General features: G+C 39.7%; 2 protein-coding genes across 3 annotated transcripts; both read left to right on the forward strand.

The window, feature by feature from the left end:
* The first annotated feature begins 43 nt into the window (after positions 1-43).
* LOC125005020 lies at positions 44-5710 on the forward strand. The gene is made up of 8 exons (XM_047579917.1): positions 44-234; positions 2542-2794; positions 3245-3428; positions 4101-4245; positions 4328-4390; positions 4489-4612; positions 4713-4858; positions 4939-5710. The coding sequence occupies exons 1-8, from the start codon at positions 177-179 to the stop codon at positions 5112-5114; spliced, it is 1149 nt and encodes a 382-aa protein (XP_047435873.1). The 5' UTR covers positions 44-176; the 3' UTR covers positions 5115-5710.
* Positions 5711-10178: 4468 nt separating this feature from the next.
* Positions 10179-16263, forward strand: LOC125005017 (interleukin-18 receptor 1-like). 2 transcript variants are annotated; one of them, XM_047579912.1, is made up of 10 exons: positions 10179-10383; positions 12849-13089; positions 13635-13809; positions 14178-14325; positions 14418-14483; positions 14573-14675; positions 14756-14904; positions 15245-15388; positions 15480-15632; positions 15709-16263. In XM_047579912.1, exons 1-10 carry the CDS (start codon positions 10284-10286, stop codon positions 16077-16079), a joined length of 1650 nt encoding a protein of 549 aa, XP_047435868.1. In that variant the 5' UTR covers positions 10179-10283; the 3' UTR covers positions 16080-16263. The 2 variants fall into 2 exon arrangements, with proteins under 2 accessions (XP_047435868.1, XP_047435869.1); XM_047579913.1 differs by having other exon boundaries at positions 10180-10383; positions 13638-13809.
* Positions 16264-17238: the final 975 nt, after the last annotated feature.

Below are 17238 nucleotides of genomic sequence, written 5' to 3' on the forward strand. Positions count from 1 at the left end.
CCAAAAAAAAGCAAACTAATTCTATGACAACGTAGAAGTGTATTGACACAACTGGATATTTGTTTATGTTCCTCTAAGTTCTTTCGGTTTCGCTTTAAGTTTAGTGATTCACAGTCTACGTATCTCTGAGTTCATACTCTACTACACTGACTCAGGACGTGGGACCAGCTGTTACAATGACAGTGAAAATGATCGATGCTACTCAGCTGCTTGGCATCCTCACATTATTGACCGGTAAGAGAGTGAACCCTTCATTAGATTTTTTTTTTTTATTTATTTAATTTATTTTTTTCATGTGTGTCATGTGTAAAGCTGTTTTATGTGATGTTGGATGCTGTTAAACATACTAGGATGTCACAAGTTGTATTTTACTTTTCGGCAAGTCATGGTCGCACTATCTAAACTTGAAAATCGAGTGCCCGTTTGCACCGTGTCGGACGGTAAAGCGTATGACCGGTTTTATGTTGCATTCAAGTGCATTCCGTAAACTCAGAAATCTATATTTTTCTTCTTATTTTCATTTGTTGAAAGAACAAAAATATTGAAGCATATTCAGAGTCCAACTCATTTCTGCATAGTCAGATTTAAAAACTTAACTAAGACAAGAATCAAATTGTTTTCCGCATACACTACAGCTTCCACTGTGGTGATTTTCAACTTATTTCACTGCATCATTTTCTGATAATATGATGTTGAACTCATACCCAATAGATGATGTATATGGGCAGATCAAAACATGAATTTAAAAAAAAAAAAAAAAAAACTAATTGTTTTCTGCAAACTCCACCAGATTCTTTTTCTCCTTGTCCCCAGCTACCACTGTGGTGATTTTCAACATATCTCGTGTTGAAATCATACCCAATGAATGATGTATATGGGCAGATTCTTTTTTATTATTGTTTAGCTAACTAGAAGGTGATTGCTATTGAATTTGGACGGTTATTTAATACATTTTAGTGATATATAGTCTTTTTTTTTTCATTAATAAGTGATTGTTTCCATAATAAATAATTATGGATTTTTTCACATATAAAACTAACATAAGAAATTTTCAGAGGCAATGAGCTGAATGTATCAACCTCTTTAATCAATGACAACCGGGGGGGGGGGGCTTCCTAGGTTTCTAAGAAACAAGCATAAGACAAAGTTAAAAGACCTTCACTTCTTGATACATTAACTTAAGCTGTCCAATATTTACCCAAGATATGTGTGTGGGGGGGAATCCCCACGACTAATTACAGCCAGAGCTTGTCTTGTTTTTCCATTTATCCTCATGAATCATCAGACTTGTCCTGTAACCCTTAGAGACCCTGGACTGGACAGCAGCTTAGAAACGACTGAACCATAGCTACATTAAATAGTAATATATAATAACATTTTTATTTACTTTAATATTTCTATAATTTCAGCATTTTTTAGGTGTTTCATTTACTAGAATGGCTTCAGAGTAAAACTTTTTATTATTACTATTATTATACTTTCTTATACAGCACATACTGGGACTTTGTCATCACATAAGGACAAGGATTAGTAAAATAAATAAATAAATAAATGTAAGAACAAAAAAGAAATATTGCCTTTATTGTCATGACTTTGTCCATATCATGTTGATTATTTTACGTGTTATTAAAAAAAATATTTGAGTTGCCCCATATACACTGTACCATTGCATTTTATTTAAAAAGAAAATAATACTAAAAACAAAGGAATCTTGTACTTTGAACTTTTTTTTTCCCCCACCTCCAAAGACATGCTCGTTAGGCTGATTGGTGACTCTACATTGAAGAGTGTGAGCAGCACCTGTCCAGGGTGTACCCCACCTCTGGCCCGATGACAGCTGGGATAGGCTCCAGCAACCCCCACGACCCTAGTGAGAATAAGCAGAAGTAGAAGATGAGATGAAGAATCTTGTTTCTAAAACTAGAAGATCTGAGTAATGTTGGCAGTCGATGGAAACTGCCCCACCTAAAAACGATTTCAATGTTATGATATCAACAGAGATTGTTACTTGGTTCTTTGTCCCCATCTCACACCACCAAGAAAACATTAAAACTTTAAAATACCTACATAGCAACATACTTCCTCATTTCTTCTAAAGCAGTCAGGGATAAAAAAAATAAATAAGTAAATATAAATTAGTTCCTCATACATTAACTTTAAAGAAAAAGTTAGATAGTCGAGAAGCTGCATGAAGAAGATCTTAACCAACAAATGTAACACGTTTCATCTACAAGCAGCTCTGTAGCTCAGTATGGACACGTGATAGTACGACAGAATTTTAAAATCTATGGAAAAATGTGGAGGTTTCAGGTGCAGAGACGATGTCAAGAAACGTCAAAGAAATGGTTTAAGCCTAGCGAGCCGTTTTCTGTGGCTTCGTACTGACTTTAAGGTCTTCATGTGTAACTCTGGGATGTATAAATCCCAAATGTGATTGAAGCAGCTGCCTGGTTCTCTCCTACAACATATATTTTAATTACAAGACAGTTATATGTTGTAGTTTTTCGAAATGAACTATTATCTGTGAACTCTCCGTTCCAGGGGTGTATTCGCTGGGACCCCAGGTATTACACGTCCAGGCAGGGGAGATGGTCGTGCTGCAGTGCAACGACATAAGGTACAACGACCGTGATGCCAAACTGCTGTGGACACTCCACACTACCCGGGGGGAGAATCTGACTGATCTGTCACCATCAGCTGAGCAGAGTCAGATGGGCGTGCTGATCCATGGGCTGGACCTGGTTATTCTTAGAGCTTCTGCAAACCACGATGGAAATTACTCATGTTCTCATGGGTAAGATCCAAACACTGATAAACAAACCACTGTCATTTAACAATACTATAAATAGGCCTATATTGTATCAATAGTTCAGACGTTAAACAAGTTTGATTATTACATTCATTTAGACCACATACTGACATATACTGTTAATACATATTATAAAACAGTAGAGCTTAGTTTAGTCTTGTAATTATTTTATAAGATTTTCTGATGTTGAATTCTAAAATCAGCATTCTAAGGAACACACACATATCATGACAGTCGACCTGCCATGTTAGCTATCTTACTTTAGCGTGTTAGCATGCTCACATTACTTCTGCAGGGATTTGTTCGTGAGCCAAACTGGTGGTGGAGCGACTTTGAGAAAACACACACAAGTTCTCTTTATAAAGTCTTACAATGACCTTCCCAGTGGCTGCTAGTCAAATGCAAAGTGAAACCTCTTCTTTAATCACATTACAGGAATGCCAGCAGACAGTTCAGGCTGGAAGTTTACACACCAGAGTCCAAGGAGCACGACAAGAGGATCACGTACCCCTCAACATGCCAGGAACCAAAGGCCTGCACACTGCTTTGTCCTAGTGCTATTGATCATACTTCTTTGATGGCCCTCAATATTACCAGCAATGGCGTCATGTGGGAGAAGGTATTTAAACAGAGCAAATTGTGGAGTGCGGGTGATGGTGTTTTTACACATTTAAATGTGCACTGTGTTGGATTTAAGGGCATCTGTTGGTGGAAATATGAAAAATAATATTCCCAATTATGTTTTCATGACTTAATGTGAGCCCTTCATATCTGTTGTGAGCGCTGGTCCTCGTCCTCGTCCACCGAGAACGTAATTCTCGACCAGATTTTACTCAAACTTTAGGAATAGGGCAAAAAGGAAAGTTGTAGATGTATTTCAGCAAGAAGAAGAGCAACAAAACAAATCCTTAAAAAAAAAAAAAAAAAAAGGAGACGAAACAAAACCAGTAACCTGGTTGCTGTCCCCACTAAGAAAAACAAATACTGTCATTTTAATGCGACCAGGACAAAACATAAAAACAGCTGATCAGTTATGTGAGTTACATGTTGATGTTTGCACTTCCTATTAAAGACCACCTCAAGTGTAGCCATACTTTGAATTGTGCATTCAGATAATATATGTAATAATAGAGACAAGGCTACTGATTCTTGTTGTTTCTAAACACTTTGAAATGCTGGAGCTGTAAAGTACATCATCCCTACATGCCTCTTAATCCTGTGCGCTGTATCCCTAATCCTAACCCTAACCCTTAAGGATTCACTGATACATTTTTATCTTCCATCTTTTTAGGAAGGCGGGTCAGTGCCAAAAAATGGCTACTTCGCAAGTGTGGACATGAAAGACGAGGGCTTCTACACCTGCACTAGGTCTTATCTGTATCACGGGCAAATACTTAACATGACCTTTACAGTGCAACTCTTTGTCCTGCCACAGAGTAAGAAAAACACATTTTGGAAATGTTTTTGGAAACATTAACTTAAAAACTGACACAATTTTAACTTCTTGTTGTTGGACAGAAAGAACTGGAACATCGAGGATACTGGCACCACACCACAACGACGTATTTCGTGTAGATTTAGGTGAGTTGTTGCTCAGTTGTTCAGATATAAAACATAAACACACTTGACTCTGACACGGACGGGTTTGTAAAAATGTGTGCGAACTCTCCTTCTTCTAGACTCGGAGGTGGTGATTGACTGTGAAGCTGTTGGGTATTCAAATTTCGATGAGGTGTTCTGGTTAAGTGGGGAATCTTTTGTGGAAACAAACAGCAGCCTCCCGGTGTACTACAGTCTTACGCAGTAAATCATTCACACACAAATGTGGACTCTCGCAGTCACACTCAGTATGTCTGAGAGCATAGATCGGCATCAGATTCTCATCTTCACCTTTCCTTTCTAGAGAAGAAAGCACTGATGACATAAAGATGAAGGCATCTCTAGTCTTCAAAAAAGTGTCCAAGGAGGATCTCTCACAACCTTATACATGCAAACTGGAATCGGCTCTCCAGTCTTCAAACTTTGTCACCATCACTCTGACCCAAAAAGGTACCCAAAAAATTAGTTGCATGGCTACACTTTTGCATGAAACATTCAGTGAGTTTACTCAGAAAATAATTTCCTTTCAGCACGTCCTGTAATCCTCCCCCTGGTTCTCTGCTTTGCGGGCATCATGGTTGTGATCATTCTGTCCGTGGCTGTTTATATGAAGCGAAAACAGAACCGCCGAAGCACCTCCTTGCACATGGAGCAGGGGTCCATCATCAGAGGCCTTTCAGCATCTTCGAGAGGCACCTCCGCCTAGCTGCTAAGCAGCGAATCTATAAGACTTTCTATATAAGAGTTTCCAGACCTCATCATTAAATCAATCAGTCAATCTATCTATCTATCTATCTATCTATCTATCTATCTATCTATCTTTAATTATTATTATTATTATTATTATTATTATTATTATTATTATTATTTTACAAACTACTGTCTAGAAGCAGCCATGCTGAGTAGAGAGCTGCATGCTGTTTACAAACTGGGGACGTGAGCATTATTGGATTAGGTAGAACATATTATTCTGCTCGCTCTACGCACACTTTTGGGAGATGAGAGAGTTAACAGTCCTGAATGTACTGAAGTGTTTATATTCTGCAGCAAACTGTAGACTGTTTGATGGAAAGAAAGCATGCAGATGATAAAGTCTGTGATTGCAACAGGCAACTCTACTATTTTCTTTCCTTCCGCCAGTCTGTATGTTTGTTGAGTGCCATATTCAAATCACAAAAAGTCCCAACGCATAAACGAGTGATTTAAAAATGCCACGATAAGGGCAGGTCACTGTAAATGATGTTTTTCCGCCACCTAGTGGGCACAAATCTGCAAGTGCAGCTTCAGAGAGCATCATTTTTTTTTATTTATTTTTTTTTTCAAACTGCTGTATGTGTCGTCATAACTTTAAGATCAACCATTTACCATTAAAGCCTTCTCGCTGGAATCCAAATCTAAGGAGGGTAGAGACTCAGAGGCTTTAGAGTGAGATAAACAGGAAAAAGATTGTATATATTTGTGTGGGCCTGAACACAAGCATAAGATCAACCCGAGTATCCGTCATCCGCACATCATATAAAATGTCTTTCTGTGTTTATCAAAGTCACTGAATACGTAAACACGCAACAGCAGTGGTAAGTGCCACTAACCTCTTGTGTCAGATACATTAAACATCCAGCGTATTCTTAACAGCACGCCGGGCTTTGCCAACTGAACAAATGCTAAGAGAGCAACAGACACAATAAGCAAAGTTGTACATGATCTGCTTTCGCCATCATTAGTGGTGACTTCAATCACTGCGCGCTCTCGCTCTCCCTCCCCTCCTTCAGGCAATGCCCCACGAGGAAAGATAAAACTATCCATCTATTCCAACGTAAATGATGGTTATTCGTCGCTTCCCCTGCCCCCCTTAGGTGGCTCGGACCGTAATCTGGTGCTGTTGTCATCTAAATATAACTACACCACCTGTACACAGACAATCTATCTCCTCCAAATCGGTGCGTGTTTGGTCAGAGGATGCGTGTGCGGAGCTGCGGGGAAGCTTCGAGCACACGGGCTCGATTGTGTTTTATGATGATGAGGACCATAATGTGGATAACACTGCGGATTGTGTCACTGGGTACATCAATTTTTGTGTCGATATGATTATCCCGTGTAAAACGATTAAAAGCTTCGCTAATGATAATAAACACTGGACAACCGAGGAAATTAAAGCTTCTATTAATAATAAGAAACTAATGAAAATGAAATTAATTACAGGTTATGGCTCTATCTCTGCTAAGTAACTGAATGGAGGGTCGTGCGCTGATGAAGCAAACTGCTTTTTTTTTCTAGGTTTTGACAATACTGACTTCTCTGCTGAACGAAATGTAGTGCGCGTCACTATCTCTCAAAGGGGAATTGATAGTCATCTGGTGACGCTGGTGCATCTGTAAGAATTTTATTTTTTGATTTTTCCAACGCATTTCACACTATCCAGCCGCACATTTTAGTTAAGAAATTGCTTGACTGGGATCTAAATAGCTGTACTGCCCAGTGGGTTATGGACTACCTCAATTGTAGACCCCAGTTTGTGAAAATGTGTAATGAGGTATCTAAAACTATTTTAACAAACACGAGGGCACCACAAGGTACTGTTTTGTCTCCTTTTTTATTTACTTTGTACACATCAGACTGTAGGTCAAGCTTGTTGTCGGACCGCCGTCTACAAAAACTTTCTGATGACTCTGCACTTGTAGGCTACATCACTGGAGACGACCATACATCCTATTCAGGTGTATCCTGCACAATGAGGACCACCCATTTTTTTTTTTGTTTGTTTGTTTGTTTGTTTGTTTGTTTTTTTCAATGTTCCTCAGAGAGATTCAGGAGGTCCTTTGTACCTGGTGCAGTGAAGTTTTTTAATGAACACTGTTGTTGATTTTTGTTGATTTTTGTTGTGTGCTGTGCTAAGTAATGCATTGCACTTATTGTAATGCCTGGTCTTCAATGTCTTTTATGTTGGATGTCTGGATGTACAGGGTGACGATTAATTTCCCTTTACAGGAATTAATAAAGTAAACCAACCAACCAACACAGATGTGAAGCTTGAGCAGAACGTTTGATTGGCATTAAAAGAGCTTTAACACAACTTAAAAATAAAAATAATAATAATAATGCTGGAATCCCTCATTCTTGTGACTGTCTATACCAGGCATGTCAAACATACGGCCCGCGGGCCGGACCCGGCCCGTTGGGTCATTTAATCCGGCCCGGCATAAATTTCTGGGTATGTCAAAAAAAGAAGCGAGTCTCTAGCTAATTTCTATTAAAAGTTGTGATTTTTTAAAATAAATACAAACCAAATGCTCCCTCCGGCCGCTAGAGGGCAGTAAATGTGTAAAAGCGCTCACGTCAAGCATGCGGCACTGACACGAGTTAGTCACAGGAAATAAACATTCGCAACGTGATGTGTCCAAGTAAAAATAAACCGGCAGTCTTGCTTCACCATTCACCACTACTAAACAAGTTATCGGTCAACACACCCTTCCCAAAATGGCACTGTCAAAAAAAAGAAGAGTGGACACGGAGTGCAGAGTTTTCCAGGAGAAATGGACCGAGAAGTATTTATTCACAGAAGTGAATGCAAAACCAGTGTGCTTGGTATGTAATCAGCAAGTTGCAGTGTTCAAAGAGTTTAATATTCGGCGCCACTCATCATAAAGACAAGTATGTCATATTAAAGACAATTCAAATTGTGCAGTATATTCTCAACTTCAGTAGGCCCAGCCTAGTAGTTTGATCTGATGTAGTCTAATCCTATTGCCCATGCACTGCTATAACTTATTTATTTATTTATTTATTTTATTTTATTTTGTATTTCTTTTTTCATTTATTTCAAAGCAGTATGACAATTAAGGCGAAAATATTTTTTTTATAGCTCCCACTTGAGTTTGTTTAGTGTGGTGAGTTGGTTCAGGTGTAAAACTGCATTCACTCAACTGTTAAAATAAAACAGTTGTTAACACATTCACGGCCAAACATGAAAAATCATTTTTTTCCCATTGGTTTTGAATAAATGTGTTGTGCTTAGAAAAGATCCCTTGTTATCCGTGATTATAATATGTAGGGTAGGCTACAAATGTAGGCTGAATGATAAAGCATAGTACTGAAAGACAAAGCTAAATATTTGGAGTTGACATTCTTTTGCTGATCCGGCCCACCTGAGAACAGAAAGTCTGGATCCGGACCGAGAGCCAAACTGAGTTTGACATGCCTGGTCTAAGCCGAGTAGAAACACAGGAAGGGACAGGCAGAAGAGGAAGTGTCACCCTTTTAAAAGCTAAGAATATCAGCCAAACTGGCCCCATTAAACATGCAGAATTAAATGTTACCGCTTCCTGTTTGCTTAACTAATAACTAATGATTAATAATTTAATCCTGAGGACGATAATGAGTCCCAGGAAAGTTCCACAGCTATAAAAAGCACTAATCTGATATATATGTTTATTCACAGTGAACACTGGGCGAAGGTGTCGAAATTACATTGAAGACACTCCTATTTCATGGTTTCACAGTTTTACTCAGAATTGTGAACATAAAACAATAACGAAACCTAGAACTAAATTGAAAATGCACTTTCACTTTAGAAATGTCCACATCTTTTGTAAAAGTGCGCTTCATTACTTCTTTGCACTAAAACAAAGGGGAACATTTATCCTTATTTATGGGTTAATAGGCTGTTGTGAAACTGGTCCGGCCCCCTTGAGATCAAATTTGGCTGTGTGGCCCCTGAACTACAATGAGTTTGACGCCCCTGGTCTATACTGTCCTCCAGACGAGGAGACAGAAACTATTCTATGTACAACCACAGCAGAACATCAGTAGCTACCTTAAAACCGGCTTTAGAAACTATAAAGCGATCAGGCATAACATTATGTCCACCCACCTAATATTGTGTAGGTCTCCCTTGTGCCTCGAAGATTGTGACTCATCAGAGAACAGACGTAGGTCTTCTGAGGGTGTCCCGTGTCCATAGTTGCTCCTGAACCGTTTCTGTGTGTGTGTCTGAGTCAGGCTGCAGGTTGTGCCTGGTCTGGTCTGGTCTGGGTGGGTGCTACATGTCTAAGTAACATCCACATGAATGAATGCCAGGTCCTAAAAGTTTCCCAGCAGAACACTGAATTGAAATAACCAATTTTGGCCACACGGGGACGACAGACAAGACGTAGCAGCCAGTGAACTGAACGTCGACGCAGATTAACAGGAGCTGCAGGTTAGAGGTTGTGACTTTTTATGATTCCATTTCATCCCCGAAGGAATTATGTCAGTATTTCCCATTTCGTAGCTGAAGCTGTTAAAGTTAACTCTACCTTGATTCCACACAATATGGCACATACAGAAATTGCCAGGTAATAAGGCTTATGTTATGTGTGTGAATATAGGTAGACTGCTTTTCCCACAATTGCATAAATAGTGCACGGTGCACATTAAAATAAATTAGTAAAACGTCTTATGTCCAAATAATGTATTAATTGGTGATGATGCAAACCAGTGCCTCCGTCTCCTTCGCATTTGTTCTATTCATTTCTGTCTTTGTGTTTTATAAAATAAGACCTACGTTCATCACGAAGTGAAAGAGCCAGGTGGGCCCCCTATAACGACGTAACTTTCTCAAACTGCCTCAGAAACTTTGATTGAACTGATAATATATCTGCAGAACTCGCCGGTGTGCACGGTGCATATTTCACACCTCCGTTACCGCAGATGATACGAAATCGCCACAAAGCACATTTGCATCGTTCCACTTTCATTTTTGGGGCAGAAAGACAAGATCTTTTTAAGGGGCCGTCCAAAGAAAGGGACGGGCTGGCGTGATGACGCGGGGCTCTTCCTTAACTCCCGCTTTTTATTATCTCGCCGATCTGTTTTTGACAAGGCTGAGGGGGGAAACCACATGTGCAAATTCAGTGACACTGCGATCAGTGACAGTATGGCGAAGCTGCTGAAACTTGCCATGAGGATCCTTCTGCTCTTTCTCAGCACACTTTTAATGGGTAAGAGAATTATTTTTGCGTTTAAGGATAATAATAATAATAATAATCATAAAACAGGCAACACACAAGAACAAGCAGGTTTTATCATTTTTGAATTATTGATTTCAAAACGTTGTGCATTAACAATCAGAAAGAAGAAAACATCGTTTACGTAGTGGTCGATTAATGCGTGCATGATTAGTTTTATAGTTCATGGTAATCAGTTATTACACTGCTGGCTTATCTTGTGATACAAGTTGCTTTTACAGTCAGAGACACATTCACCCATTCGCTCATACAAGCACACACACGTTCACACACCAGTGCCAGTTGCACTGGGAGCAAATGGGGGTTCAGTGTCCTGCTCAAGGACACTTCGGCATATGGCACACTCGGGGGAACGAACCGTACTTTAATGACAGTCTTTGTTACCCCAGGTTATATACCCATATGGAAGACGGGGAAAAAGTCCTGGAAACTACTGTGCACAAACGCATGGCAAATGAGCATTTTCCATCATGTATTGAACTTATATATCTATTTAATATATCTCTTGTCATCACAAGTTAGTATTCCTGCATTTTAGCTTAAATTACTCCATGTAGGTGTTTTGGATCATTGTATATCAGTGTGTTACTTGAACTATTTTTGAGTTTTTTTTGTTTTTTTTTTTTGCTTATGATGCAGCTTTCATTTCTTCCTCTTTTTGAGTCCCAATTCCTTCTTGTTTTCGCTGTAACTGCATGCGTCCCTTTCCTTGAAACTGTTGGAAAACCCCAAGCCACAATATTGGCACCTCTGTGCTTTCACATGTAGTTTGAGGTTTTCCACTAAATACTCGTCTCTGCTTTGCACCAAACGTATCTGCTGTGGTCAAAACGCTATGTTTGCCCTGTGGGGTTGTTTTTTGTTTTTGTGCAGTTTTGATATTGTCCTGGCATTGCAGACCAAACTTGTGCAACATCTCTCTGATAATAAGCCCATGTGCTGCCGCCATTCCACAACTGTACTGGTTACCAAAAAATCAGTAAGATGTAAAACACGTATACGGATGATAGCTACAAAGAAGCAGGATGCGGTTTAGGCACATACATTCGTTATGTCACAAATGGTTGAGTGAGAGGCCCACTACTATTAGTGTTGATGTTGTTCAAGTGCTGGTGGCAGCTTGCTTTAACACCCTCTGCTGTCGTTGTTTCTTTCCACCAGATTTTACGCTCCTCTGTTCAGTTTGTATTCAGTAGGATGGTGGTACTTATATTAATTACAAAACCTGAGTACAGATTTGACATATTTGTTGCTAAAAAGCTGCAAATAATTAGTTTAGAGCTGAATTTGTGTAATGCAGACATACATATTTGTTAATTAGTGATCTGTTTTGCTTGTGAGCAGTAGACTCAGCAACAGAGGATGTTAGAAAGAGATGTTACCAAATCTGCGTCCCTTGTAATAGCTAAATTGTTGTTTAATGGACACTGAATTACAAAGGTTCTTAAAAATGTCCGTAAGCATTGCTGTGCACGGGGTGGAACAGTGGTGTAGCACCGATGCCTCAGAAGAAGAGGGTTATGAGTTTGATTTCAGACAAGAAAATGAAGGAATAATTTCAAGTTGTTCCATAAATTTAAACCTTTTACTGTTGTACATCTTTGTTTTGCACTTTTTCTTGTCTTTTTTGAACATGCAAATCCCTCTTAGCTGATTTTGACTCACTCCGACCTAAGACATCTTGTGGACACCTCTCCGGAAGCATATTATTGTTTACTTTGTACATAATTTGCCGAGTTTTAAAGTCAACCAGATCAATGAATTTAAGGTCCTGTGAATTTATGAATAGCAGGTTTGTATGTGCAGTGACTTAATATGATACGCTGTAGCTTCGCGGACGTTGGTGAAATTAAATCAAATTAAATCTCTTTGAATTCCCAAGGCTCAAGGCAACAACCATGACTGTAAAACCAATACATAGCCTCTTTCCAGCTTACAAAATGATAGAAGAGGCTCTAAAATGGACCAAACCTTGTTAAAGCACGTGGATTCTTGTGGCACCAGGGAAACGGGTTTACAGTCATCTACCTCATGTTGCTCATGTTACATCACGGAAACTACCACAGCGTTATCGGTGTCGAAAAACAAGCTTTATTACTCCAGAACTGAAACAGTTCAGGAACATCAGACTTCTTTACTAGAGCACCTTACTAGACGAAACGAAAAGAATACTCTGCCCCCTAATGGCAAGTGTCAACACAGTGTAAGCAGGAAATTAGCAATGCAGCATCCATTAAAACTCATAAACCCCATAGGTGCTACAGTCACGGGGCTATTGATGTGTTGACTGACAGATATGTTAGTTGGTATACACAGGCTTGGTTAAACATGTTGGATATACAAGATTTTGGCTGGTATGCTTTCAACTATTGCTAACATTTTTTTTTCCAGCTGTGTGCTGATTTATGTGGAAATTAATGTGTTGCACTGTCCTGCAGGCGTGTCTCCCCTGACACACGAAGAGGTATTCGTCAGGGCAGGCGAGATGGCATCGCTGGTCTGCAAGGGGCATTATGGCAACAATACCAATACCACACACTGGAAAAGTGACACCAACCAGGAGTTCAACAACATGTCGGCGGCTGAGCAGAGGCAGATGGGCGTGGTGGTTTATGAGAACAACCTTGTGATTCTCAATGCGTCCGTAAACCATCAAGGGAATTACTCGTGTTCTCTAGAGTAAGGTCCAAACCTTCCTTCATTAATGTCAACACTACAATGAGCCAGATACCTTAAACCCATCTTTTTTTGTTCGTTTGCATTTATATTTATGTTTTCTTGCACATGTGTATTCTGAATTCTGAACATTGTTCCAAATGAATTTGAAATGGGCTGTGTAAAGAGCACATTTCTTTTGGATTTTCCAAATTAAACCCTGTTTCGCACGTGGCATTTTCTAATTAAAACACTGGGAAATGCTTATTCTTGTGTTCTTTATGTAAAAATCAGCAGTAATGCAAAGGATGTAAGTTTGCTGGTGAAGATTTGGGTAGTAACTAAACATTGTGGATGTTAAGGCTCATTGTGAGGGGGTTTTATTTTCCTTTTTTAATTTATGTGTTTCAGAATAAGGAGTATTTTGGGTCTGTAACACAGTGGCTGTCATTCAACAGAGCAGAGCAGAAATTCATGGATGCAATGTAGATTCATGAATAAGTTTGCTTCTTCAAAAGCAGCCTCTGAATTTGGGGAATGTTGACTATGTATCTTCTTTAATGACATAGCAGGAATTTCAGGGGCCAGTTCACGCTGAGAGTTTACGCACCTCTGTCCGGAGAGTATGAAGAGAAGCTTCAGTACCCTTCAAAATGTATTGCGCAAAAGTTCTGCACACTGAATTGCCCAGATGTCAATACCCCTGCTGTAATTTTTACCAGCAGTGGCATCACATGGCACAAGGTAATGAAACATAGCAGATATTGGAGTGTGAATGCTTAAAATGTGACTTTCTTTCAATCAACGGCGTTTTTCGGTCAGTGCGCTTTCATGCTCAGCTTAATGGAGCTATGCTCAAAATCCGACTTCCTGAATGCAGTTCTTGTCCCAGTTTACATGCAGCAGAGAAAATCAAATAACTGAAGGGAAAATGTCCTCCTCCTCCTCCACACTGGGTGGCGATATGTGTCTTTTCAGCGGGTTGATACTATGCTAATACGGCCCCCTTTCCGTCATATAATTCCGATTAAGGCAATAATTTGTTTTGTATTTTTTTGACGTGCATGTAAGTTACGCACTGAGTGACTTAAATATTCTGCTTAATTTTCCAGGTCAACGGTGAGTCTTTTCTAGAAGACGGCCACTTGTCAAAGGTAGAAATGAAAGATGGGGGTATCTACACCTGCACCCGGTCCTACCTGTATGGCGGACAAATATATAACATGACCTTTATAGTGGCACTTGATGTCCAGCAACATGGTAAGAAGAGCACTTCCTCCATGTTTTTGTTTAAATAAAAACAAAATAGCGAAAAAGCAAATATATATAGTGTGTTCTCCCTTTACGTGCAGAGAACCCAGGGAAAGCCGCAGTAATCACTTCACCACAGGAGGGTGAAGTGATTCAAGTAGAGCTAGGTGAGTTTTAATCATTCATTCGTTCATTCATTCATTCACAACATCCGTCACAATTCCCACCACAAAATTCTAGTTATTTCTCTTTCTAGGCTCCCGAAAGGAGATTGATTGTGAAGCTGTGACATACTCATGCCATGAATCCCTATTCTGGCTGGATGGAAAGGGCTTTCCGTACACAGAGGAAAAACCATGGTAACCACTTGACACATATGTGTGAGGTATTAGTACAACTAAGTACCATGTCATCCTCAGTCGTTTTCTGTTTTTTCCAGCAAAAACGAAAGCGAAAGCCACTTCAAAATGAAAGTCACTCTAGTCATCAAAGAGGTTACAGAAAGTGACCTATTAAAAAACTATACCTGTAAACTGGAGGCTGAGAATCAGGTCTCAACATTTGTCAAGATCAACCTGATCCAAAAAGGTAATTATGCTTTAATTATGTCTTTATTATTTTTATTTTGTATTTATTATGACATCAATACATAACATTATAACCACCGACAGGAGAAATAAATAATAATAATAATACCCTTACAATATTAGGAAGGTGGTCATAATGTGATGCCTATGATCTGTGTATATGCATTGTTGTTTAACTGCAAATGAACTGTTAAAAAAATAATCAGAAATCGTGAAAATAATTTCTCATTCACTTTATTTGCACTACTATCGAGTCAGATTCAAGCGTTATGACCTTTAATATGTGCTTGAATTCCTATTTGATCATTGATTATTAATTCTGTGTATTTCTTCCCCTGCAGCCCGCCCCTCATATACGTCCCTAGTCGTTTGCATCATCTGCCTTGCAGCTGTAACGGTTGTGGTCGTAGTTGTCTATGTGAAGTTTAAGGTTGACATCGCTCTCTTCCTAAGAGGCACTCTTTCCTGGTGTGGCAGCGCATCAGGTGTGTAAGACGCATTTCTGACTATTTGTGTCATTTAACCTGGCTGCAGACAGTGTGACAGCAGTGACGACGTTTTCCGTTTTTTGCTTAGATGGAAAAAGCTACGACGCCTTTTTGATGTGTTACGAGAGCAACATCGAGGACGGATTAAACTCTCAGGACAGAAAATGGCTGGAGAGCATGTTGGAAGACAGATTCGGTTACACTCTCTGTCTTCATGATCGTGACGTCTTGCCGGGGAATCGTAAGTATTTAAGATGTCTACTTATATATGTGTGTGCTAAATAGGTTTGTGTAACGTGAACTCTGCTTCCGTGCAGCTGTGGCAGAGGCAGTGTTGGACTGCGTAGAACGGAGCCGGACGGTGGTTTTGGTTCCCTCCTCTCCAGGTCCCGACCCAGGATCTGGCCTGCTGAGTGCCATCCACGCAGCCCTCGTGGAGCGTCAGACTCACTTGGTTTTCATCAACACCGAGTCCACAGACGCATCGAGATCAGGTTCATTACCAGAGGCCTTACAGCTTCTTAGCGAGGCTGGGGACCACGTCACCTGGAAGGGCATGAAGTCGATGCATCCCTCCTCCTCCTTCTGCAAGCGGCTACGCTATTACCTCCCTGCCCCACAGTGTCCACCAAAAATAAACCTTTTACCGCAGACCGACCAAGGTGTTACAACACAATACAATGTGTAGCCATGTTAGAATTCATATATCATACCTGTTTTCAGCTCAATAAATGCCCCTCTTGTTTTGTTCCCTGTGTCACTAGGCTCAGGTTCTCTCTCACTTTATTTTTTTATTTTTTTTTATTAACTGTTTTGTTTCAAAAATCTATTCACCTTTTATTCTGATAACACAATAAAGCCCTAAAAAAACATGATGTGGTATGATTTATCTAAAATGCAAACATCCCCGCTATATACACCGATCAGCCATAACATTATGAGCACCTTCCTAATATTGCGTAGGTCTCCCTTGTGCCTCGAGAAGTGTTGCGACTCATCATGGTATGGGCATGGCGGAGAGGCCTCTATGTATCATCGCACATCGGATACTACCACCGAAAATATAGTGTTATGATGTATAGGTAATTAAAGCTGTGGCTGATCGCTGTAATAAGGCCAATTCTTAGGAATAATGAGCATGAATGATTATGGAAATGTCTTGTTGTTGGTTGGTGTGTTTGGATAAGTGTCATGTAATCTACTTATCACATCAAGTATGAAAGATTTGGTTAGTTTTGTGGCTGGCATGTGATGACTGCATCCATCACGCGTAAACAGGGAAGAGAAAAGTAAAAAGTACAGGACTGACAAGCAGGGGCGCCGCCAGGAATTTTGAGCAACCATGATAAAGAATTACATTGGGCCCCACTCCCTCACTGTAAAGGCTGAAGGGGCCGGTCCGTGCACAATTTGTTCATTTGAATTTCAATTCAAAGACTGAATTGAATTTTTTTTTGAAATGTTTAATTTTCATGTAGAAAATCAAGGTCAACAATATATATATGAATATATATATATATATATATATATGTATATGTATATATATATATATATATATATGTGTGTGTGTGTGTATATATATATATATGTGTGTGTATATATATATATATGTGTGTGTGTATATATATATATAAATGAGGTAAATAGGTTGCTGAATAGGTTTGTGTAACGTGAACTCTGCTTCCGTGCAGCTGTGGCAGAGGCAGCAGTGTTGGACTGCGTAGAGCGGAGCCGGACGGTGGTTTTGGTTCCTTCCTCTCCAGGTCCCGACCCAGGATGTGGCCTGCTGAGTGCCATCCACGCAGCCCTCGTGGAGCGTCAGACTCACTTGGTTTTCATCAACACCG

Source organism: Mugil cephalus, chromosome 3 (genome assembly GCF_022458985.1).
Source record: "Mugil cephalus isolate CIBA_MC_2020 chromosome 3, CIBA_Mcephalus_1.1, whole genome shotgun sequence".
Taxonomy (NCBI): Eukaryota; Metazoa; Chordata; class Actinopteri; order Mugiliformes; family Mugilidae; genus Mugil; species Mugil cephalus.

Coding starts and splice junctions, on each gene's coding strand:
- LOC125005020 (XM_047579917.1), top strand. CDS start 177: ATGACAGTGAAAATGATCGATGCTACTCAGCTGCTTGGCATCCTCACA. Junction 3,429..4,100: donor ATGGCGTCATGTGGGAGAAG/GTATTTAAACAG, acceptor CCATCTTTTTAG/GAAGGCGGGTCAGTGCCAAA. Junction 4,613..4,712: donor GTGTACTACAGTCTTACGCA/GTAAATCATTCA, acceptor TTTCCTTTCTAG/AGAAGAAAGCACTGATGACA.
- LOC125005017 (XM_047579912.1), top strand. CDS start 10,284: ATGTGCAAATTCAGTGACACTGCGATCAGTGACAGTATGGCGAAGCTG. Junction 13,090..13,634: donor AATTACTCGTGTTCTCTAGA/GTAAGGTCCAAA, acceptor TTAATGACATAG/CAGGAATTTCAGGGGCCAGT. Junction 15,633..15,708: donor TGACGTCTTGCCGGGGAATC/GTAAGTATTTAA, acceptor GCTTCCGTGCAG/CTGTGGCAGAGGCAGTGTTG.